Source organism: Xiphias gladius, chromosome 20, assembly GCF_016859285.1.
Source record: "Xiphias gladius isolate SHS-SW01 ecotype Sanya breed wild chromosome 20, ASM1685928v1, whole genome shotgun sequence".
Taxonomy (NCBI): Eukaryota; Metazoa; Chordata; class Actinopteri; order Istiophoriformes; family Xiphiidae; genus Xiphias; species Xiphias gladius.
This window is the reverse complement of record NC_053419.1, coordinates 10654370-10678928: the sequence shown is the minus strand read 5'-3', so window position 1 is coordinate 10678928 and position 24559 is coordinate 10654370. Positions and strand designations below refer to the sequence as shown.

Sequence of the window (24559 nt, the reverse complement as noted above, 5' to 3'; positions counted from 1 at the left end):
TTCGTTCATGGACAGCATGGCTTTGTGAATGTTCCTTAGCAGTGTATTTTCAAGCCAATTATCAGATCCACCACTTTGCCTACATTACCAATCAGTTAATATGTAACTTTGACAAAAACAAAAGCTATCAAGATATGATGGATTACCTTGAAAAGAAAAGCCCAAGCTAGCTGCTAGTTGCCCAAATTTCTTTACCAGGTAGTTGCTAATTTTGTAAGCTGTTTGTGCTGGGCAGGTGCAGAAGCTTACGTAGGGTTTATCAAAGGATTTTAAACTTGAAACAGCTGCCTGCGCGGCTTATACCAGTGATAACACAGGACCATACTGTAAATGTTCAGGCCGTTAAACCAAACAATGAGCTATAGTAAGCTACACTGTATATAGAGTAGCTACAGAGTGAACTCTGTAGATACTCTATATACCTGGGCTCTGTGGGTTTGTCTCAAAGTGTAACTCTTTCATATTACACACAATAATTTGTTTCAATGCTAATCTGAAAATATTTATAACTGTGACAATCAATTCTCCAAAAGTTGATGTTGAGGTAAATTGAAATCGACACATCCTGTTGAATCAATCAATCTAGAAAACTCTATGGCAAACTTATGGAAAACTGTCAGTAGTACGACTGTACAGTATAGACAGTCTGTCTACAATCGACTATAGCATTCTAAATCATTGGTCTAATCTTTTTAAAGTCACATAATTAATTTCCAAACTCGAGATGAATCAAGTTTATGGCAACTATAGCTCAGCAGTTGGTGTGGATCATCCATGAAGTGTAAGGTGGGTGGTTTTATCTCCAGCTCGTGTTCTCCGCATTTCGACGTGTGCTTAAGAAAGATTCTGAGCCCCAAATTATGGGTGAAAAAATGCAAGTCTCTTTGGACAAAACCATCTGTCAAATGAATGTAGTGTATGTCAGTTCTGATCTGGGCTTCGACACCTGCTGTTGTTTCATGCCTCACAGGGGCCACAGCTTTCCTTTACATTAAAAATGTATTTGGAAGTATTATTGTTGAGAAAAATACATTGATGAGAAAATGGTAACGGCACGAAATTACTGAGCGGGGTTTTTTCCAGTAAATATGCAACCTATTGTGTGTAGAACAAGCAAGAGTCTTGGTGATGTAAATTGTCTCCCCGAATGAGCATTGTTGTTGTTAAACCCCTAGTTCATTTTTCTTCTAATCTCTTGCCCCGGTGTCTAAACACCGATTATGTATTATCAATGCTGCTCTCAGATTTCAGCCTCGGTGAGTCTTGGGCCACTTCACACTATGTGAGGCAGATAAAATTAGACATGTTTGAAAACATCTTGTCAGCCCGCAGTACCATACTCTGCAGACCTGATCCTGTTCACATTACAGGCTGACCTGTCCAGATTGCTGGGATGGTCAAGTCAAGTGTAGAATTAGTGTTAAAATCGCACAAATGTTTGTCTTGAGTAATAATCACGCTGACATTGTGGAGTCTGCATTCTCTTTCTCAGTTTTTTCCATCTCTTTTCTCTTTGTTATCTCTCCTTGTCCAACACTATACCCCCAAAGCGCGAATGATTTTTGATTTTACATTTCACATTCAGGTTTGTCTAATTGAGGTGACAGATGTGGAAACTAGAAGTATATAGATGCTGCTAGATGGGAAAGTTTGCCTTTGGACCAGTTTGCTATAAACAAAATGGCCGCTCTGAACTTATCTTATGGGCAAGGCAAAAAGAGAACTTAAATTAAATTCCTCATTATTCATGTTCGGTGTGTTCATAATTCAGCAATTAGCACACGCTACTTAATTGCTGCTGGCGATTAAAGCTGTGAAATTATATGTTCAAACAGTATTGGGCAATGGGATCAGACTGGGAACATGATTAAATTTAATTGCTCCTTATTGAGGAAATTATCTGTAGTGCCACAAGGTTATCAATCAGTAAAGCTATGTAGGTACGGCAAAATTACATTTTGTATCAACTCTAAAGAACAAACTACTTTTTTTGCTTTTTAATTTTATGTTACATTCCCTTATTTTTTGTAGCATTTATTCTAATTGCGTGCCTAGCTGTAAAAGTGCACAGCGGGAGACTGGTACTCTCAAAGGGATGTGAACATACTAATGAAAACATAAATCTCTCACACTCCTGCAACTCTAAAACCGCACTGATGGGGTGATATTAATGGAGAGCTGTTGGTAGTAAAAGAGAATAAAGAGAAGACAAAATGTAGTTGTAAAGTGGACAGCCAAAATGGCTGAATGAAGTTCACATGTTGTAATGAATTTCCCATTGCTGTGATTAGGGAAAGTTTTGTTTCTTTAGCTTCTAAACTGGACCTAAGAGTTTTCATCGCTTTCATTTGCAGTGGAGAGCATAAACTACACTCACAAACACACACACGTGAGGGAACGAAGGAAGGATGAAGGGAGAGGAGGTGTGGCATAACACACTACTAAGTAAAATTACTACAGCTCCACTGGCAGCAGCGAGCAGGCACTCTGTTTAAGATACAGTCTGTGCAGCAAAAGTAAAGTGACAGCACCTCATCCTTCGATCACTGCTCATAGTCAATATCACAGTTGGCCCCAGAAATATTTATTAAAGTAGGGGAAGAGCTGATTTTTTTCTTCGCTATGTGCACACTGGAAAAAGAGAGAGATTGGGTGAAAGAAATTGGCACTCTCACAGACCTGGATGGATTCTGCACAGTTAATTAAGATAAAACGATTCAATTCTAGAGAGATCGAGTTAGCGATTCAGTGTGCGCGGCACGTGGAGGCCATTCTGATTAGTAGCCAGCCAGCGCATTCCTCGACATTTTGATGTGAGACAATCTTTTGCATTTTCAATTACACACTCCAACAGCCCTCTAACTACCAAAACCATGCTCATTTGCATGATTGAAATATAATTATGGTGTGCCAAAAACACTGTTCTGTTTTGGTTCCTGTTAAAATCCTTTTCACCCCCTCCTGTTTTCTTGCTGAAATCAATCTCCGGTGTCAGGCTCATAAGCAAATGCAGATAAAAGTCTGACTGCGAGGAAAATAATGAAGATATTGAGGGCTTTTTTTTGCATTAGACTGAGAATAGAGCATATGCAGGATCTGTAAATAACTGACTCTCTTGAGGTGAGTCCCCACATTTTCCCTTTTTCCTCCTCAGCCCTAACTTTTAACAACTCACTAGATTTATTTATGGATTGAGCTGATAACTCTACTTACACAATTATTCTCCTTTTCAAAATCTATCTCAACAATTCAGTTTTTGTTTTTACAAGTAGGACCTTCCTAGAGTTTGGTCCACTTGTTTCATTTTGTTTCAGATAACACAACAATGTTCTATCATTTTAAAGATTTTTAGGAAAGTTTTATTTCTTTGCTTTCAAATAAGCCCTCAAAACCGAAGTGGTGCAAGACAAAAATATGAATTATTTTCAAAAATACTCTAGGGTTGGAGGAACACAGAAGGCATCCTATTCCAGATATTTTTGGGGAGCCACCCTCAGCGTGGGGCCTTGAGTCATCATTAGTGCCTCTGTGGACGTTGGCTTTGCCTCAGCATGCACCTGTGACAGCTGGTGGAACAGTATGTTTACTGTATATGTGTGTTTGAAAGTAACAAACTATGAGAAAGATTGAGAAAGAGGGAGAAAAAGTAAGAAAAGCTTTTGACATGTCACTATTCTCCATGCCCCACTCGTCTCCTCCTCTGCTTAGTCAGGAGATTTATTAATAGAACCAATAGAGGCAGACCATATGGCTGTTATGACACCGTCATATCTTTTCACAGGTCACTGATCAGCTTCTGGGCATTAGTCTGTTTGCAGCATGCCGGTCATTTCCCTGCAACACACACTTCTGTAAAGGTGAAGTTTTCTCACCTGACACACAGATGGTATTTACGCATCCCCACAATTATCAGCAGCTAGGACCGCCACTGCCACGATCATTCAGCAAGGTGAATCTCATTTATGTGTTTGTGTGTGTGCTCACCTATTTGAACGTGCTGGCTCAGCTGTTGTTTTTGTTGTCTCACACTATAGGTTAGGATGTTCATTTTTATACTGAACGAGCAAAATGAGCAACCAAATGCTGCCAGCAGTTGACAGCAGTGACCTGTGATAAAAGTGATTAGCAGGCAGCATCATTAGCTGATAGCAATAAGAATTACTACATAAATAGTAGCATGTGAAATAAATAGGCTCCACTCCATGCTCCCAGACGCGTTGAAGTGAGGTTTGAGAACAGAATCAACTGTTGGGAGTAGACAACATGTCTTCTCTATTGTAGATGGTTTAAATTTTACTTTTTCATGTTGCATTGTGGAATTTAAATGTCTTTGTTAGCACAGCCCTGTTTGCGGTGACCTGAGGGCGATCTCTGGCTACAGCATTTGAATCACTCAACCTAAATCAAAATCTTCAAACCATCACCTTCAAGTTCACATGGTCCAATGGCATAAAAAAGTCAACATGTATTCTCTCGGTCCTCTTAAACTGTCCATAACCCACCGTCAGTTTTACTTTTCAACTCCTACATAATCAATCATCAGCCTACCAAATGCTGAGATTCATGTTTACCAAGCTGCTGCCTGAGTTTTCCCTAATGGTATTGAACTTGATCACTGGAGAAATATATGCTAAACAATTGTGCACTTTGCTATATTTGGCTGCTTAAAAGCCCTACTCACTGCTGAGTACTTACCACAAACATGTTCACAAAGTGGCACAAATTTGAAAGAAAGGATGCAATAACATGCATTTGCGCGGCCAAATGGGCCACAACATACTTCACGACAACCAGGGCTCAGCAGAGAATGAGCACCTACAGGTGCTACAGCGTAAAGTTATACCCTGACTGAAATAACCCACAGGAAACTAATTTCTCGTCTACACATATAAAAAGACTACGTCAAAACCTAGTATATGGCTGGACCGAGTATGAACAATGTGCGAAATTGAGGACATAGTTCAAACTGTTGCTGAACCACTGTAAACAACTACTTTCAATGGAAAGTAGCTAGAGCCTGCTCAGAAAGTCACAAAAAGTTGCTAGATGATGCTCTACGATAATTAGCAATAATTGCATCATATTTGCATTCTGCCTAGAGTCTGCCTAGAGTCAGCCAGTTTGGGCCGTTTATCCGTTTGCTTCTCTCCTATTCTCTTTGCTCACATATACAGTATTTTAATACAGCCAAAATCTCAATGAAGCTGTTCTCATTTACTTGTTTTTCTGTTTCTTTTGTCAGACAACGGAACAAATATGAAATAGTGACTGAAACGCGGCCCATTAAGACTACATGTTAACCAGCAGTCAGTTCCAAGCCGTTTCCAAGCTTCTGCTCTGCACTTCTAAAATCCTGATTTTATAACCACGACATCGTCTGACAAAATCACTGTATACATAAGTTAGAGACAACGGCTGTGCTGTGGTCAGTTGCCTTGTGGTCAATTGAAAGAGATGCATAAAGAGGTGTGCCTGCAGAGGGAAAGTCTGACCTCACCCTTGCGAGATAATACTGACGACTCTCTTCTACAGAGAGTAGCTAAGGTTTGTCCAAAAAGTCGCTAGATTTTTCTCTAGGTGCCTTTGTGAGGAAAACTTTCTAAAGGGATGTGAAAAATTGGTACAATTAGCAACAAAGCCACTAAGTTGGTACCACTGCCTGTAAACAACCCCCAGACAACGCAATAGAAACTGTTCGTGCCAATTCATTTTGAAAAAGCAACAGTCAATGGGGAAACTCTAACATTTGGTTGGTCAACCAATGGTGTAACTTCATCACAGTCAGTCAGTCAGTCAGTAAGCGACAGACATTCCCGTTTATAGGGCGGGCCCCGCTATTGTGGTCCAAACAAAAAGCAGTGTGTTCTGAGTTACTTCTTGAGGCAACCAATATCCACTTTCACCCTAAATTACTGTATAAAACAACTGTTACAATACTTCTCGTTACAGTAGTTGTAATGTGCTGAGTTGCAGTTTGAAGTAGTGGACAGTCCCTTCATTAACATAAGAGCATCCTTTGATTCTGACTGGATGCTGTCTAGTGATACAGACTCAGCAACAACAACACACTATGATGCCCCATCACTCCAGCTTCAGCTATTTTACTGTATAGAGAAGTCACAGCTCATTTTTCCTGGGGAGTTAAATCCTTAAAACAGTGATATAACAAAGTTATTGTTTCTTCAGATAATGAAATTGCTGATGAGTACATTTCTGTTCATACAGTATTGTAGGCTTAAATGTGCTATATGTGGCACTTTTAGATATTTTCTTTGTGGCCTTTTGCTCTTGGCGATATACTATAGTTGGGCAGTGAAAACAGGGCAAAGAGCCAGGGGATGACAGCAAATGCTACCGGCCAGATTCAAAATTGATTATGACTTTACTTTACCTCAGGCCAGGACCCTTTGTCTCAGGAGTCCAAAAACAGCTTTTGTGCCAAGGACACTAAAAATGCCTTCAAGGGTGAAAATGAACAACACTCTGGAAAGCACATTGCAATACTAGTTTCATGTCGCATTATCACATTCAAAGTATTCAATTTATTGTTTTTTTTTAAATATTTCACTGTCCTAAACATACCTCTCAGTGAAATCACCTTAAGCAGTATTCGCAGTCTTTTTAGTCCATTTTCCTCAGTCAGATTTTCTTTTGCAGATTGTTTCCCGCGTTAAAAAGCTATAACAACAATGAATATTTCCATGCACTCCGTGTCACCGCAGTTATGCATGTACATACTGGATCGTTCAGCTGTGACTTCTACTTTCACTTCCACCATCAGTGAGGTGTGCACCACCATTCTGCTGTTTCAGATAATCCCTGTTGTGACTGCAGAGCTCATTCAGCTCAGTGTTTGAAAATTTGGAGGAGCGCAGTGAAGCCAGAGAGGCTGAGTGGACTGGTTGTATTTTACACCGAGAATTAACTGGCAGAGCAGTTGGATTTAGAGCAGACGGTGGAGGACTTTGCAGTGCACAGGACTCACAGACCGACGTTCAGACAGGTGTGTGCAACAACTTACTAACTGTTGTAAGTCACTGTGCAGGGGAGAGCATCAACTACTGCGTTGCCAAGCAACTTTTTGTCTGTGTTTGTTGGCTGCAGCCGCTGTGGAGTTTATGTTGTTCATACATCTCCACCTTTTCTGCTACTTTATTCTGCTGTTAATTCTACAAGAAGTGGCAGCTATTTGATTTATGTAGCTTAATACTGCCACATAACATCTATGGACACCCAGCATGGTATTCATATTTTTTTATTATTTTGTCCACCCCTATTTATATCAACAAAGGTAAGCTAAATAATAGGAATATCTGTCTGTATAATGCATTACAGCTCAACAGCACCATACACCACATCCTCCAAATGATCACACAGCTGAATAAACAACTCTCTAAAAAAATTTCCAGAAAAAACTGAGCATTTTAACCTTCTTGAAGGGAGGATTTATTGCAGGACTGTTGTATTAGACCGCATTAGTTTCAGCTAGGTGTACCTAATAAACTGCCAACTGAGTCTATATTTGTAATTATCAGTTGTATGCACAGGCTGCAAAGTGTCTAACTGGAATTGACTGGTTGCTTTCGGTGCGGTTCTCACCTGGGAATGGCGTATATGCTTTGAAATACAAATGCATATATGCCTGGTAGCCTCAAGATGTTCTTTAATTTAATAGTTATATCATAGACCATTATTATCACCATATAACAGTTTTACCCCTCCTCTTCCAGGTTTTAAAAATGTAACGCTGTAACGTTTACTCAGAGTACATTTTAACTGACTTACTTTGTACTTTTATCTGAGTACATTTTTACACAGGTTCTACCTGATTAAAATTTATTTTAAGTAATAGTAGTTTACTTGACTACAATTTTCCACCCCTTAAAAAAAACTGTGTTTGTAGACAACTAAAGGCAGAGGGGTGTATGTGTGTGTGTGTGTGTGTGTGTGTGTATATGTGTGGAGTTTGTGTATATACTCTGTAGAAGGACGGGAGGGCTCAACAGACATTGGATGCAATGCAGAATGTGGCCTGCTTACCTGCTCCACAAGTTGAAACAACAAGTCCTAGGCCATGGTGCATATGTAATGAGAAGCTGTGCGAGTGGTATAATAATATATCACTGGGTATACCTGGAGCAGTACACAGTATGTTTGGTGGCACAGCCAGTGTGGTTATTATGTGCAGCACTCAGGGCTCATTAAGATGCTTGGATGCAATTGGTTGTTTAGCTTGTCTCTAGCTCTCCTTTGCGGCAGAGAAGCAACATGTGATACTGACAGTTTCATATTCGTTTGTTTGTTTATTGGTGGCCTTGCATGTGTTTTGCGCAGCTGACCCGAAGAAAATATTTTCATCAGGTGTTTATACATCTCGCATCTGATCTAGTCACAGCTCATCATTTCACTACTCTGCTCGCTAGATTCCAACTTGTTGGCACAAGGAAGCAACCCTGCTTAATTATGGCTGGCTGAAGGATGTGGTTCAGGAAAAAAGACACTTCCAAAGACAACAGCAACGATGTAATGACAAAACAAAACAGGTTTGGTCATCGTGTGAAGAGATTTAGTTCCACTATCTGCTACTGCACAAAACATAACCGGCCTCTTCAGTGTATTTCACTCACATTTTAAAATGCAAATCAGAAGTGAATGGTGGCTGAGATCTAATGGTCTCGTGTTTGAATTAATTACACTAATATTTCAACATGAATGTGCTAATGATTTACTGATGTAGAATTGCTAAAAGCGGCAGTTTCAGTGTTTTGGGTTCCATTTAAACTTTCCGTTTGTGCTTGTTGACAGTAGATGGACACACGTGAGCAGTTCCCTCGTCTCTTTGTCCATTAGGCCATCTTATTGTTTCATAGGTGAGCAGAAATTAACTTCCACATTCAATATAAAAGTTTAGCTAGTGTGAACGAGTAAAGTATTTAACATACAAATTTGAGATACAATTTGCAAATTGTGCACAGACACATTTTTCCCACAAAGGACACCCTCTTGCCACTTATTATTATAGCTGGCCTTTATGTATATGTGGGAGTGTGTCAGTGCATAAATGGGGGCTAGATGCCTGATTGCTTGAATAACTATTTAAGACTGAGCACATTTGTTCATACAAGTGTATTTGAATGCATATATTGGGATGTTTGTGTGTTTGTACGCACATGCCACATATACTCAATCAGCAAACGTGTCCAAACACACCCAAACTTGCATTAATCATTACTTGTTTTGACCAAGATTTCCCCATGATAGACTTATTTCCCATTCAATAGTGAGCAGAACCTGCCCGGGGGTATTTTAATGTTCCTCCTCCTCAACATTCCTCAACATTCTTCTTCATTACAATGCCGCAACGCCACAAACATGACCCTGCACCAATAAAATTCTCCATTAATATCATCACAGCCCAGAATAGACTTCCTGCAATCCTTTTGCTGAGGCAGGGATTCGGCACAATGCGATGTACTCTGGCCCAAAATTATCATATAAAAAAAAATAAAGAATAAGATCTCTTTATTTCACGCAGCCCCTCATCTTGTGCACACAACATAGCTGCATCAAAGCAAGAAATCAATTTATTTTCTGCTCTGCCTTATTCAGTCACCACACACGGTCCCCAAGTTTATGAAGACACACATTATAATTAGTCTACAAAGACTCACTGAATATTCAGTGGTCCAGATCCACTGTCTTATTTTACTGCAATGTGGAGTGAACATAGAGGAGTACATAACACAAGTTTGGGACTTATTTTTGATTATCCGAGCCGAACACTGCGTACCAAAAAATAGATTAGTACCGTACACATACAGAAAATAGATGAAAGTAGATTGGAGTGCTTTGAACGATGATCCTTTTAAATATATTATATCACTAATAATATGTAATGAGCTTGTTTGAAGATAATACTATATTTAGTGGGATATTAGTTTCAGCCACATTGAACCCATTTCTCAGTACAGTAAAATTAGACTATTTAAGTCTTCTCTCCTCTTCTAACTTTATCAGCTCATCATTTTTGTGTTTTTTTTTTCCCCCCTCTTTTGTGTGTGTTCCTTAACACTGAAGGGAAGAAAGAAACCGCCTTTACGTTGGATTGAAGAATATTTCTCCCTGCTAGCTCTGAGCCACAGCAGCATCACAACCACACAAAAACATGACAAACACTTGTGCCCCCCTCCCAGTGGCCGCTTGTCAATGTCATGCTGCCAATAGACTGTGTGCCCTTCACTTTGTCCCAGCTCCCCGGGAAAGTGCACCGGGATTATGTACAGAATGCTCTGCGCAGGGCAGGATCTTATACTTTACACCACAAGTCTGATGCCCATTGAGGAGCCGGTAATACCACACCTGCAGAGCAAGATAAGCCCTGAATCCTCCCTTTTATTCTACCACTATTATTCTCCTGTGTAATATCACATTAGCGAAAAAATGAAAAAAAAAATCATTATGAAAGAAAAGCTGGGAGCAAATGTAAATACAGTGACAATCTATGATGTTAATATTCATACACACACCTTTTCCTACATGTTTTGCATGCTGTATGCACTGCAGGGTGTGCAGCGGTTTATTCATCCCTAATTTTGAACGGTGAAACTGAATTGGAGTACCACAACACTAAAATCATAATCGACCAGCCGATCATTCCTCTGACAGCTGGAAAGATAAAGTGTTCTTCTTCTATAAAACTGCAGTCGGGGGTGGCATGACGCTGCAGAGGTAATTTGACAGCAGGAGAAACGGGGGTTTATGATTGATAGCTACCTCTCCAATTTTTTATGTTATGATTAGATCCACCGCTTTCTTTAAACAAGCTAACCTAAAACAGTCAGTCATCCTGCAGATTTATCCATACACAGTCCAGCTCAAACCCTTAAGCAAAACAAACTTTAAAAAATAAAAATTGTGATGCAATAACTGTAGCTCTCTATGAAAATTCTAAGTCTAAGGATGAGTGAGGTCTCCAAGCCCCGACTGACTGACACAAATTTGGTGTCGTGACTCTACACTGGCGATACTGTCCAAAATACTGCCTGTATCTACCAGAGGCCTTTGATCTGCTTTCTGACCCACTTAATTAACCAGCCAGACCAATTACAAAACCATGGGAGTGTTTAATATAGCAAAGTGAACCATGAATATAAAAGCAGCATGGTGCCATTTCCTAGCTTTGATGAGTAGACACGACTCTGTGAGTGTGCAGTGCTGCAGCGGTGAAAAGCTGACCAGGAAATGTCAGGTCATCAGAATCCTGTGATTGCAGCAGTCGTGAGAGGGTTCAGGGGGAACAGAGCACAAAACATCTCTAAATGTAAATCTAATCCAATAAACTCACCCTGGAATAATTTAATCAAATCTACATATGAAAGAACTTTTGCCCTGTACGACATTGGGATGGAAGTGGTAGTAATTAGCTTTACAGACTGGAAGTGTATCCCAGCCTGTGAGGAAATCCAACCTAAGAATGGCTAGATAAATATTTACAGTGCGTAGGAGTGCACACTGTAGACAAATCGATCGGAGCAAACACGTTTTAAAGACAAGTAGACTACAGAGAAGCAAAGTGCTTGATGTAACAGCTTCAAAATTCCAGGCTTCAGTTTTTTTGAGAAGATTTCCTCAGCATGATGAAAGGTGATCTGTATTTTGCTTTTGTCAGGCTGATTCCAATTGTTCCTTTTTACTTTCTCATTATCTGCTACTGATGCTTTTAGGTTTCAGTTCTTTTTTTTTTTTTTACTTAAAATCCATTTTTCCCTCTTTAATTTCTTTCTCAACTGCACCAATTGAACAGGATTGCAGGAAATTTTCTCCATATAGATTTTGGCTCTTCACTGTACTCCAGGATATTTAAACAGCAATTCATGACATACATATACATAAAGTGCTTTGTAAAATGCCCTTTCTATTGGTGCTGAAATATTAAGTGATTAATCAATTAATAATCGATCGGCAGAACATTTATAACCAACAGTTTAATAAGTCAATAAATTAATCAATTTAGACTACGGGTTTACAGCCATACCAGTGGCTGTAGTTAGGCACAGCAGTGCTTTGAGCTTAATACTAATGTCATCATTGAGGGAATCTCCAAATTCATTTGGATACATCATGTGGGAACCACGAATATCTGCACAAAATGTGGTGTCAATTAATTAAGTAAATGTTGAGATATTTTGCCAGATAAGTGAAAATTTCGACTTTCTGCAGGCGCTGCAAAAAAAGTCAGGGAATCGCCAGACTCATCCTTTGAGGACCATGAATGTCTGTGCAAAACCTCATGGCAGTCCAACCGATAGTTGTTGACATATTATAACGACTGATGATTTCAAATTCTTACATGTTACGTATTGCTGCTTTTCTCTGTTTTATAGCGTTGTAAATTAAAGGCTTTTGTGTCTTGGTCTGTTGGTCGGACAAAACAAGCAACCTGAATCATCACCTTGTGCTCTGGGAGCGTATGATGAGCATTTTCTGATATCCTAAAGACTACATTAATCAGTTCATTGAGAAAAATAATATATCAATTATGAAACTATCACTGCAGCCCTACTTCATATCTTTTCAACAATCCTGCAACTTTTAACAACCTCTACAGTGTGCTCTATACTGTATGTGTTTAACACTAAATCAGTGATATCTGTCTCTTCTAATAGATTGTTAAAAAAAAAAGGCTACACATCTCCAGTTGAGGATAACTATGTAGGATAGGCAGTCACTGCATAGGGAAAAGCTATCTGATCCTGCACCCTGCATGTGAGATATAGAGCAAAGATTGCACTGTATCACAAGGAAAAACATGTAAAATACTGTACTGTTAGGTCTTGTTTACTCGACATGAGTATGTTGCAGGATTTCTCAACATTTCTGGCTCCTGATACTATTTTTGGTCCCAAAAAAATTCATGACACGAGCACTTCATGAGTTGGCAAGTTTTCAAGTGAATCGGAGCTTGGCATATTTTTTTTATTCTTTTCTATAAAAGCATGGGAGAGCTCCATAGAGATTATGTAGAGACAATGATGTATCCCCAACCTATTTTTATATGAAATTATTTAAAGTCAAAATCAATATCAGTCTTTGAATCTCCTGGGAACCCGTTGAGCAAACCCACATGGGGACCTAACCAGAAGGATAAGAAGCTAAAGAAAATGAAAGTGCTGATAGAAATCTCACCTCAGGCTGTGAGTGTTGAGACATACTGTAAGTGGACCACATTAGTCCAGCTGTCTACCTCATCAGTTACCTTAAATAAAAGTGGCATGTATCCTTCCACGTCTACTTTGAAAAGTTAGGGGCCTGTATCCTCACTGTATTCATGGAGATTAGACACACACACACACACACACACACACACACACACACACACACACACACACACACACACACACACACACACACACACACACATACTGGTTCAGAGAGGCCCAATTACCTGCTGGAAAATGCTGGCACCCAAGGCTGGTACCAGGAGACCACACAAGGCTCACTCACTCAGCTTTATGCCCAAAGGAAAACAAAGGGGATTTCATGTCTCTGTTAAATCCTTGGGCTTTGGATACATTTTGGCTTCCCCCTGTATGGACCTTTTAAGAACTGATTTATCCTCTATTACTGAGGCACTGGGCCCAGATCTGGCCCTGGGCTTGCTCTGAGCAGCACAGTATATTGCTCACGTAGGAAACAGGGACAGGATGACTAAATAAGAGATATCATAAAATCACTCTTATTGCCTTGGACAGGGTGCAGACATGTGTTAAGCATAGATTAAAGCACTGAAAATGCACATAATGGCCTATAAGTGATCAGATATTTAGGGTAATCTGATCAACCAGTTTTCCAAATCCTTCAAATCTCCTGTGTGTTGACAAATGCTAGAACAGAATCCAGATGAGGCAAAAGCTTCAAAAATGGAGGCAGAGATTTTGTTGTCTTTATGTATAACTCAGTAGACCTCCACTGGAGGCGCATAGGGCAGGCAATTGCAAAATCACAGATCAGCGCCACAAGCTCTTCCCTCTTCACTTTGTATGTTGTTCGAGCCAGCGCAACCAGGCAAAGCATGCAGTGGATAGGCCATTCGTCTTCTATTCAGATTGATTTCTGGTGAGAATTCGTGTTGGTTGGTCTGGTTACCCATTAAATTCTAAAGAGAAGAAAAAGGCATGGATGATGGGAGAGTGAAAGTAATGAGTTCACGGAGACCGAGCAGTGCATGCAAGGGACAAAGAGAAAATGTGGATAAAAGATCTTACCATGGATTACAGAAATAAAGCATGACCAAAAGGTCAGTAGATTCTGCCTGCAGAGGCCAAGTAAACTGCACTGTGGTGTGATAAAATGAGGGAAACTATTTACAGCATAGCTGAAACAGATTATAACAGACCTGGGCAAAGAGTATAAACACTAGGTCACTGGTGGCAACAGGCAAAGAGTTGTTGATGGAGGAACGTTAAAGGGAAATTTAAACTGACGGATTTTAAGGGAGTGAAAAGGGTTGAGTTTCTGTGTTGCACTTGTAGAGATTTACATGGGATATTCTGTTTATTAATTCAAACCTATACCCCAGTAAAACTATATTCCGGAAAATAAACACAAGACACACTGGCAGTAGTTAAAAAGAGCATGGTCCCGTGTATTTAAATAACAAGTACATTAGTAAGCACAACTCCTTATTTGTCCCATCATGAGAATTAAAGGAATGGTTTAACGATTAGGTAAAAATGCGTATGTGCTTTCTTGCTGAAAGCTAGATGAGATGATTGATACCACTCTCATGCCTGTATGCTAAATATGAAGCCACAGCCAGCAGACAGTTAGCTTCGCTTAGCATAATGACTGAAAGCAGGGGGAAACTGCTAGCTAAGCTAAATGCCTGTTGACTGTAGCTTCAAATTTATTGTGCGGACATGAGAGTGGTATCAATCTTCTCACCTAAGTCTGGGGAAGAAAGCTAAATGACTTCTCCCCAGTATTTCAAACTATTCCTTAAATTCCCTCATGTTACTCCTTTGTACCATTTGATATCAAACGTATCGGAATAAAGTAAATCAGCAGATGACAAAGGTAACTATTTTTAGCTTTTTGGTTTCTAATATCCCTAGATATTATACTGTTAGGTGGAAAAATAGCAAGCAATAACCTTGCTGTAAAAATCTTAAATAAAAATGATATTTCTCTATTTATCTATTCAGCTTCGTTCTGTGATGGAAGAAACTTGAGCAAGTGAGAATAAGAGATTAAAAAAACCGTAAATGAAGAGGGAAAGAGAAAGTTTGTTGGAGATCAGAGGGCGAGAAGAAAGATGATGAAGATGTGAAGGTGAGTGGGAGTATGGTAGTTGGGGAGAAGAGCGAGAGGCAGCGAATAAATGAGGAGGATCAGAGGGGGAGAAAATGAGATGGTGACAATGAAGAAAGACCATATGTGTGGAACCACATTTCTGATTATTGTGAATTTGATTACAGATTCGTTTTTTGGCAGGCTACGGCACAATTGCAAAGCTGACACTTTGTATGTGCACATTGCTAATACACACGCATCCACAAATCCCCACACACACATAAAATGCTCAGCCACTAAAGCTCAAAAGCAGATTTTTCTCATTTCGCGGTGACATCTGTTTCACTACTGCACAGATTGCAATTTTCTGTCCTAATAGGGCCTACCAACTGGCCATCAGCACACTAAATGTTAACTAGAAATTGACCAATAGCAGTTTTTTAAGGCTGCTCACAATTTTGTGCTCAGGTCTGGCCTGAGGGCCACAGATCGATCAATATCTTTGTTTCATTCTCCTGGCCAATGTATCACCCGGTCAAGTAACCTATACATACATACAGCCACTGAAAAGCAATCCACAAAAACTTGGTACTGTATGAAGCTGACTGCGACCCTGTAGCCTGCTCCTACACAAGGTTACATACCATTAAAATGTCCTGCAGCAACTGCGTACTGTGCATAGTTAGCAAATTAGCATATAGAATACGAACTGTCAGTGCTTTATTTAGCATCACCTATCACAAGTTACATGCAGAACTGTACATTTCTGTAATAATCTGAAGCAAATACCACACAATTAATAAATCCGAAAAGTGCAGAGACTATTCCAGTCCATCTATCACTACGGCTGAAGTGCTCTGAGCCTCACTTGGCTTACTGCATGAAAGAATTAACACCTATATAGATATAGGTTTCGGTAGATGGAAGTCCTATTGCTATTACATTTTTTTATTGGATGGAGCTCTCAGCAATGTTTACCTCTCTTGAGGCAGTGTTGCTGAAAATTGGTAAGGGAATTGAGTCTTGGTTTGGGAACCACATTCCTGAAGGTGCGGAATAGTTTCCCCTCTGGTTTCAATTCCGAAGTGTCTATCAAGTTTGAAATTTAAATTCACCTCTCCGAGCGAGGAGGTTTTTTTGTTTGTTTGTTTGTTTGCTTTTTGCTGTTGTTGTGCCAGGCTGAGCTTATGATATAATAGCTTTTGATATTTTCTTGTCTCTTAGCATCTGATGAACAAGTCGGTGAATCAATCAGCTCTTAACCAGAGTCAGACCCTCAGATAAACAAGGCAATTACGAGACAGATAGAGGCCGACAGACAGAGAGAAAACACCAACTCAGAAAAGTTGCATACTGTGGAGAGCAACAGAAGCAGACACAACAGACTTCACAACAGTGCCACCCATCAGGACCATTTCCACTGTTATCCACTGTTTTCCTAGCAATAGCTTCCTGCTCTGACCGGGGAAGATAACGGCAGATAACTCACCCATCACCAAAGTCATCATCTCTACCTCCGTACCGGCAGCATTCGCAAACACAAACTGACACAAAATGGCACAACTCTCTTCAGAAACACAAGAGGAGAAAAAGGTTATTGTTTTTCTCTGACAACTTATTGCAAAACTTCTGCACTACTCTCCTGTAAAGTGTTGCAGTGCGAGGCCATCTCAGCAGGGGGTTGAAGCGAAAGACTTGTAAGAGAGAACACGTACTGTGCCTCAGCTGGCTTATGGGACCAAAGGTAGTGAAGCGAGATAAATGTGTCATCTCTCCCTGTCAATCTTTCATACAGGAAGTGACAAAAATGCTGTTAACATTTTTTCTCTACTCTGATTGCGTAGGTTCATTTTCTTTTCCCCCTGATTTTCTGGGTGTGCACAGAGTGTTCTGTTAGTTATGCTAATTGTCTCTAGGTCTCCCGCAGAGCGCGATCCTTTCCCAGTTGGATGGCTGTGAAGTTGTTTGCCAAAGGAGATGAGTCTCTGCGTTTTTGTGTGTGTGTGTGTGTGTGTGTGTGTGTGTGTGTGTGTGTGTGTGTGTGTGTGCACGCGTGTGTTTACAGTGTGTATCTACAATGTGTCACAAAAGCTTTAGTGATGCTGTGCACGTGCGTTTGTGTATGATTATGTGTGTCGGGTGCATCAGCACGGATCTTCCTGCACCACCCATGGTTAGGCGCGCTATAGTCCCAATCCTCCAAACACTCAAAGTGAAAAAGGAAAGCAGGGCAATGTTTCATCTTAATGTTGTCATATATCGATTATTCTCCTTTTCATCCTTTCCGTCTTTGATCCTATTAGTAAAGCAAAACCTGTGGGAAACGAAAGACACTTTTCGCATTTCTTTTTCCCTAGTGGATTACATGCTATGGATTTCTAGGAAAGCAAATGACCATGTCCTTTGACTGAAGAAATAGTTAAGGAGTAAAATTCCTTCATTTGTCACGCTGTCTAAAGCCCATGCCTGTCTGAATTTTCAGGTTTAACTCGATATATGCCTCTGTATTTTCATATGAGTTGAGCAGCCCAGGGTTTCCCTGGCATTTTTAGTTATCATTATTAATAATTGCAATAAAATTTGTTATAAGAAAAAATAAATGGTTAAACAATCACACTGGACACACTTTCCTGGCTTGGAAAAACAAGGCATACCATTAACAATAGTTTGAATTCCCTACACAGAGAGTAGTGCTGGACCATCCTTGTACAGTGCAATCACTGTGCAACACTATAGTCAGTTCTTGTCAATCACTTAGCTTCCAAAGCTAATGGCATTGGCTAATTGAAGAAAATACTCTAAATCCATTTCAGTTACAGCACTCCAAGCCTGTTGCTGGTTGTGATGTTCTCTACCGATCAAAACAGCCACCTCTTCCAGGATGTTCTGTCTTTACCACACACATAACATAACAAAGGTCCCAGTTCTGTTTGTGTCAAATTAGTTGACAAAAAAACAGGAGAAAAACCTTCGATGCATGAGCTGTGTTCCTGCTTGTATTTGAATTTTGGATGCTCAAAGCATTTTTCCAAAATACATAAGGTGCACCAGGTGAATAAAAATGGAGTCTCAGCAGGGGGGGAAGAATTGCCACAAATCCACTTAACTAAAAAAATTAAAAATGAAATTATAAATTGTTCTTTGCCAAAAAGACACTTGTCAATTAACATTTCACATAAGCTCTTTCCTTAAGTAAAGATTTAAGGAGTTTGCAAAACACAACTCTGAAAAACTTCCTTGTATTGCATTAAATCCTGAGTTTTTTTCTCTCTCACCTGGCTGCAACACTGTACTACCACAGTTGCCATGGTAAGGATTTTTACGCAATCCTTCTGTAGAGTTGACACGGAAGATGACATTTCAACAGAACCATGTCCCCTAGAAATTACTTTTAAATTCTACCAATTTGGAGTAGATATTCTTTTACAGAAACATTATTTTTCCTGGATCAAGTTTTTGTCAACATAATAAAATGCTGTCAAAATGTTGATGAACCCCTAAGTTGAAAAATGTTCATAATGGTGATGTTGACAGACGCACAGCACTTGTTTAAGGTTAGGGGAAGATCATGGTCCTGCTTCAATATTGAAAAAACTGAAGGGTATTCAAGTAAGACAGCACATTTTTACCTCAACATTTAACTGAAATCACAATTTTTCCCTAACCTTTACCAAAGTGCTTTCGTAAAAGTCCTGTAGACTTGTTCACCTTGGAAAAATATGATCTCAAACTCTGAAAAAATAGCTGCTGCGTGAGTTAGTCGATATTGTGATTTGGCTGTTGTGCATGACTCCTCTTCATATATTTGAATTGTCTTCCTCAATAAAAATCTTCCATTTCCCAAATTGTAGTCCAGTGGGTGGTTCAAAGGCCATCGACATTTTCTTCTCTTTTCACTACCAATTTGAAATATTTATCACTAATATATTTACATCAACAATGGATCAAATGACTGCGTGTCATGTGGAAGGTGTTGTTCATAATGGCACATGGACAAAAAATGATCACCCAAATCTGCAGAACCACTGAGTGGTTCATTAAACCAGCCGGTATAAGCTTTCTTCATACGAAGGCTGGCAATTTTTATTTGAATCTAATTGTATTTACTTTATTCAAGGCCGTGGTAGCTTTTTGTAGCACACAAATTTTGGGGGTTTGTACCACAGATTTTACACAACATAACTTCACATTACCTTTGCCTTGCGTCAGACACATGACTCGTGTCTCTGTGTTATGACCCACATAATATGACATATGTCTCCATGGTGCAGCGTTTCCTTCTGCTGCTCCCCGGAGCTTTGTGTAAAATACAGTGACACAGGGCAAACCAGGCCTCATCCGTCACTTACTAACATAGCATTTCATTCAGTGATAGTACACTGTTGCAGTGGAATTGGCAAATTATTATTTTTACTTTTTACTTTGCCCCTGCAAATTCTGGAAATACACTTTGCTCTGCTCTGGGAAAGCCCCACGATGTTTAAGAGACTGACTCAATTTTTAGCTTCCTGGTCGAGGCCTCCAGTAACAAGTACCCTAGTGCTTGTTTTATGGCAATGAACATTATAGCTTATAAAAATGCCTTTTGAACCAGTTAAGGAGAAAACAAGTGAGAAACAAAGCAAGAGAGGGGGAGAGAAATTTTTCATATGAGAGTTTTCTACAAAGTCAGCTTATTCTATAGACTTTTGCTGTTTCTTTAAGCAGAATCGCTGCCCAGAAGCACGCAGCCCTGCCAACCACCTCCCAGAATTAAACCAGGAGATGCTCAGAGCCAACAAGTATTATCCCATGGGACTCTGCTCTCCTGGAAGTAGATGCCAGTTTAGATTTCACAGCCTTAATGTGTTTGCAGGGTCACCCTGGGCTCATCCTCTCAACTAACATTGGCATGGGAGAATCTGTTTTACGTTTTTTGGTCGTTTCGTCGGTTGAGTGTTCAACACTCACTGTGGCAACTGAGGTAAAACAGTCCACAGAGTGACTTCAGAAGGTTTAAATCCACTGCAGCCTCTCAAAGGGTATAGATGCTGATTCTAACAGCTCTGGTAATTGAAAAAAATATTTTTGGTGACCTTTTGAGAAACAGACCTGCTCCAAGTTGGAATCAGTTTGCTTCAGTACGATTTCATTATTTGCGTTTTTAAAAATAATGGAAAAGTTGTAACAAAAACACAACTTTTTGAAACAGAGGATGTTATATACTGGTTTAAGCACTGTAAAAGCATCACCTCCAAGAGTCAAGAAATTCATCAGGGTGACAATAAGTGCAACTAAATGGGAGCAATTGATGTACTGGGTTTTTTAGTACCGGGACAAACGGAGGCTGAAGAATGTCCATGAACTTTTGACTCAGGAGCCAACCACACTCAACAAGCTATAACATCACTATCACGATAGCTGATAGACATAAATGATGGAGAGCGTCAAAGTTTACTGAGCTACAGTAAACAGGGCTGATCTCAGCCCTCTGGGAGCTCATGCGTAACTTCTTAATTTGCCTCGTTAACTCTTTTTCATTCAAGAGTCACCCTTCAAACATAAACTCTCCATTGTTTATCGCACTGGAGTATAGCATTCATGTTTTGCCTATGTGGACCCTTTCTGGACTAGTGATCTTACAGGTATACAAACCTGTGGCCAAATGACCACCTAATAGAAATCATTGGCGCACAATACTTGCCATGTGCATTAGCAAAATACCCTAATTTCCCTAACCTTCACCATGTGTTTTAGTGAACCGCGCCTTAACCATAGTTTATTTGCCATAACACAAACCTTTCCCTTACTTTAACCACACTGTAGTTGCTTTGCGCAGATATTATGGAAAGCAAAAATGTGAAAAATATTGTCATTGAACAAAATCCGCCGTTTTGCAGAGTCGTCCGATATCAAATTTCTTGTCTGGCCGTGACCAGTGGTTCCATTAGCATTTTCTGCTATCTGCAGCCCTCTGATTAAATGATTAAACACTGATCTTTAGATTGGTGATCAGACATCCTGAAACTGCAAGTGCTTTTTTTTAAATTCTCCTTGCCTGAATGCCACTGGCTACTGCGATTTTGGTCAGGGTTCTCTTCGTGCTTAGGTGTGTGTGTGTGTGTGTGTGTGTGTGTGTGTGTGTGTGTGTGTGTGTGTGTGTGTGTGAGAGAGAGAGAGAGAAAGAGAGAGACCAGGAGAGCGATTATCAAATTCAGTTTTGTAACTTTTCAACTTTCCATCCCAATCCACTATGGGCCTACACACCTATAAAAGAGCAGGAAAACTCCGGGTGAGAATCCTCCGACTCTTGTTTAGCACAGTGCCCTTTATACGAGGCATTCAGGTACTTTTTTCAACAAGTGATGAAAACTATACAGTATGCAGATGAGACAATTATAGTGATATATGTGTTTTTGGCATTTCACCGACCATTCATGATGACTTTATTAATGCTAAAATCATTTATTAATGCGTCACAAATCAGCAGTAAAACTTCTATGTTATCATACTTACATAATAGTAATAAGATTGCTATAATGCATTGATAAAAATTAAGTTTGGGTTGCCACATTGTGAGCCCACATTTAAGCGAAAGATCCCTTTTGTTGGTGTATTAATAAAGTCATAAAGTCTTTAATAACAAATTCTGTCATTTTTAGAAGTTTGCCTTATTGTAAAGTGGTAACTAGGCAATACTTCACTTCTGAAATGTTTTCTAACTGACTAAGAGATTACAATCCTCCAATCTGCCTTGTCTAAAAAAACTGCCTGTATCACATCCTGTAGCATGCTGGGGCTCTCTAGAGTATTTCCAAATGTCCTGATGGCCAGTCTGATGGTATGAGAGTGTGTAGGTATCCTCTACAGTATTTGCCTGTCAGTGCATGTGTCTCATAGAGACAACCTAGAACCTCTCGGTGAAAGAAATCAGATGGCTGGAGAGTTATAATATCTTCTGAGACTCTGCACACCAGGGGGGTTGACTGGCAGGTTAGAATCTGTTTTTTTTTTTTTTTTTCTCCTTCTCTCTACTTCGACCTGCAAAGATTAACAGGCTGAACAAACCCAGTGAGATATGGACCAACCTTTGGCCTACCTGTATATTTGTGGAGTGGCTTTTCTGCAGGTGAAGAGGCTTACATGTCTGAAAAATATTGTTTTCCAATACAAATTTTAAGGAAGATTCTGTTTTTTTTTGTTTTTTTTTTCCACCATATGATTACATTAACCTTTAAACTCAGCTACTAAATCACTGGAATTCACCAGAAACAGTCCACTAGACCAAACAACATGAGCAGTCAAACGATCAGAAATAGTTGGTTAAAACCAAGTCATTTAACCAAAACCACTTACTTGAAAGTTAAAATACAGGTTAATCAACCGAAAACAGCCAGCAGTCAGATTTAAAACTGTTTTGCTCATGCAGCTCTGGTAAGTGAAATAGGTCAAAGTTAAACCAGAAAGTAACTCCGATGAATCTGAGAGAATTTTGGGTATTAATTGTAACATTGACCTCTCTCTTCACAACTGTTCTTTCACGTGAGTACAGTTTTTGGCTCCTCTGCCCACCTCTGCAAATAAATGCTTCAGATAATGTGGCTAAACTGAGCGTGTGTTTTCAACCTGTGTCAGACCATCTGACTGCTCTTGTTACTGATGGACCGGTGTTTAAGGAGTGTCTGGCCATGCTGCCGCAGCCACAGATCTCAGCAATGAAATTCAGAAATGACATGTCATCATAACCAAATGGAAGGATGGATGGACAAATCTACAGAAATAAAAACCCATGTTCCCAAATTATCGAATTTCCCTATAAATGCATGCATCACCACACACAAGAGCACACACTGACAAATGCACAGTCGCCCACACACACACACACCTTTCCTCAAGTGCGGAACTGCACAAACTTGGTGAAAAGATGCGGTCTCTCTCTTTCTCCGGGTTGTGTCTGCAACCTATTCTTGGAGCTCTGCGGTGCCACGCTCACACACCGCATCCCATTTCAGCGCTGCCACGACACCCCGAAACCCACACGCTCTCTAGGCGACTGTCACAGTTCATTCGTGTTAAGATTACAAGCCATTTTGTATTCTGCCACAACAGCTTACAGCTAATTATATGTCTCATAAATTATATATTTCCTCTCGGCTGGAAGGAAATAATTTGCATTTCATTAAACGTCCCACACTGGATGAAATCACTCCACGAAGGTTGATGCCCTTGCCGCGTCTCTTATTATTTGACCACTGCCTCTCATGTCCATCACTCTTCCTCAGCTGCTCACTGACATTAGCTGGGGTTTCTCAGGGGGTCCTACCTGCGCACAGCAGAAGCGCCGTGAGTCCCACGCACTGAAGCAGCCGCATGTCTCGCCGTGGACTCGTGCTCATCCGGGGGAAGCCGCTGGATAACTCTCCTCAGCAGGAAGCCGCACGACTTTGCACGCAATTCATCCTCTCCGAGCAGTTCCCCATTTCAAACAAAACTGTTGTATTCCGCGCGACACCACCTGCCACCACAGACATGAAAACACGGTCAGTATCATCCCCCACAAATACAGTTACAGTGGATTTGGATCCTAAGGAAGGCAAACAGGGGGGAGTGGAGTCCCCATTTGTCGTTTTCACTCCCAGCTTGGTGTATTTAGAAAGCGCACACAGTGAATCAACTTCTCACATCATGCGTCTTTGTCGCTGCGCTGATTCCTCACAGCACACGCTGGCTTAACTCCTCATTTCTGAGGATAAGACAGGTGCCTCGGGGTGTGTGTGAGAACAAGCCGCCCGTCACCGATCCCACCCTGCCCTACAGCACCCGGGCTGTTTCATATTTGACTAATCAAATGTGCGTGTCAAAAGGGGGGGTTATTAACCACCTCTGTCGGGCTTCCGAAATAAACAGCTGCAATCACTCAGGAGGCTACAAAAAAAAAAAAAAAAAAGCTACAAAAGCGTCCTTAAGTGGAAATAAGAATAAGTCTAAGAACCTGATGCAGTGTTGGGCTGTTTCTTTGCTTCTTACCATTTCTCTTATTGCACAGGATACGGCACCGCGGTCTCGTCCAATACGGGCATGTGGCCGACTCCTCTCAACAGGCTGCGATATTTTTCATCGGCGACGGAAGCAAAAAAAAAAAAAAAAAAAAAAAAAAGTCCTCAACAATTTGTGTTTTTCCAAAGAGGTCTCATGACAGGCGCAGCTACCTTATTTCCTTCCTCCTCTCTCCCACAGAGTGATGGACGTACAGCAAGTCCGGGAGCACCTGGACGCGGCGAGTGACCTA

The 24559-nt window shown here is 40.3% G+C and overlaps 1 protein-coding gene across 1 annotated transcript in view; it reads right to left on the bottom strand.

Moving 5' to 3' along the window:
- Window positions 1-24011, bottom strand: part of si:dkey-112m2.1 (transmembrane protein 132C) — a 140218-nt gene extending 116207 nt beyond the window's left edge. Inside the window, exons 1-2 of the mRNA XM_040156506.1 lie at window positions 23953-24011; window positions 23594-23785 (exon numbers count right to left, since the gene is read on the bottom strand). Coding sequence (XP_040012440.1) covers window positions 23594-23666 — 73 coding nt within the window. The 5' untranslated portion in view covers window positions 23667-23785; window positions 23953-24011. The remainder of the gene's footprint in view (window positions 1-23593; window positions 23786-23952) is intronic.
- Window positions 24012-24559: the final 548 nt, after the last annotated feature.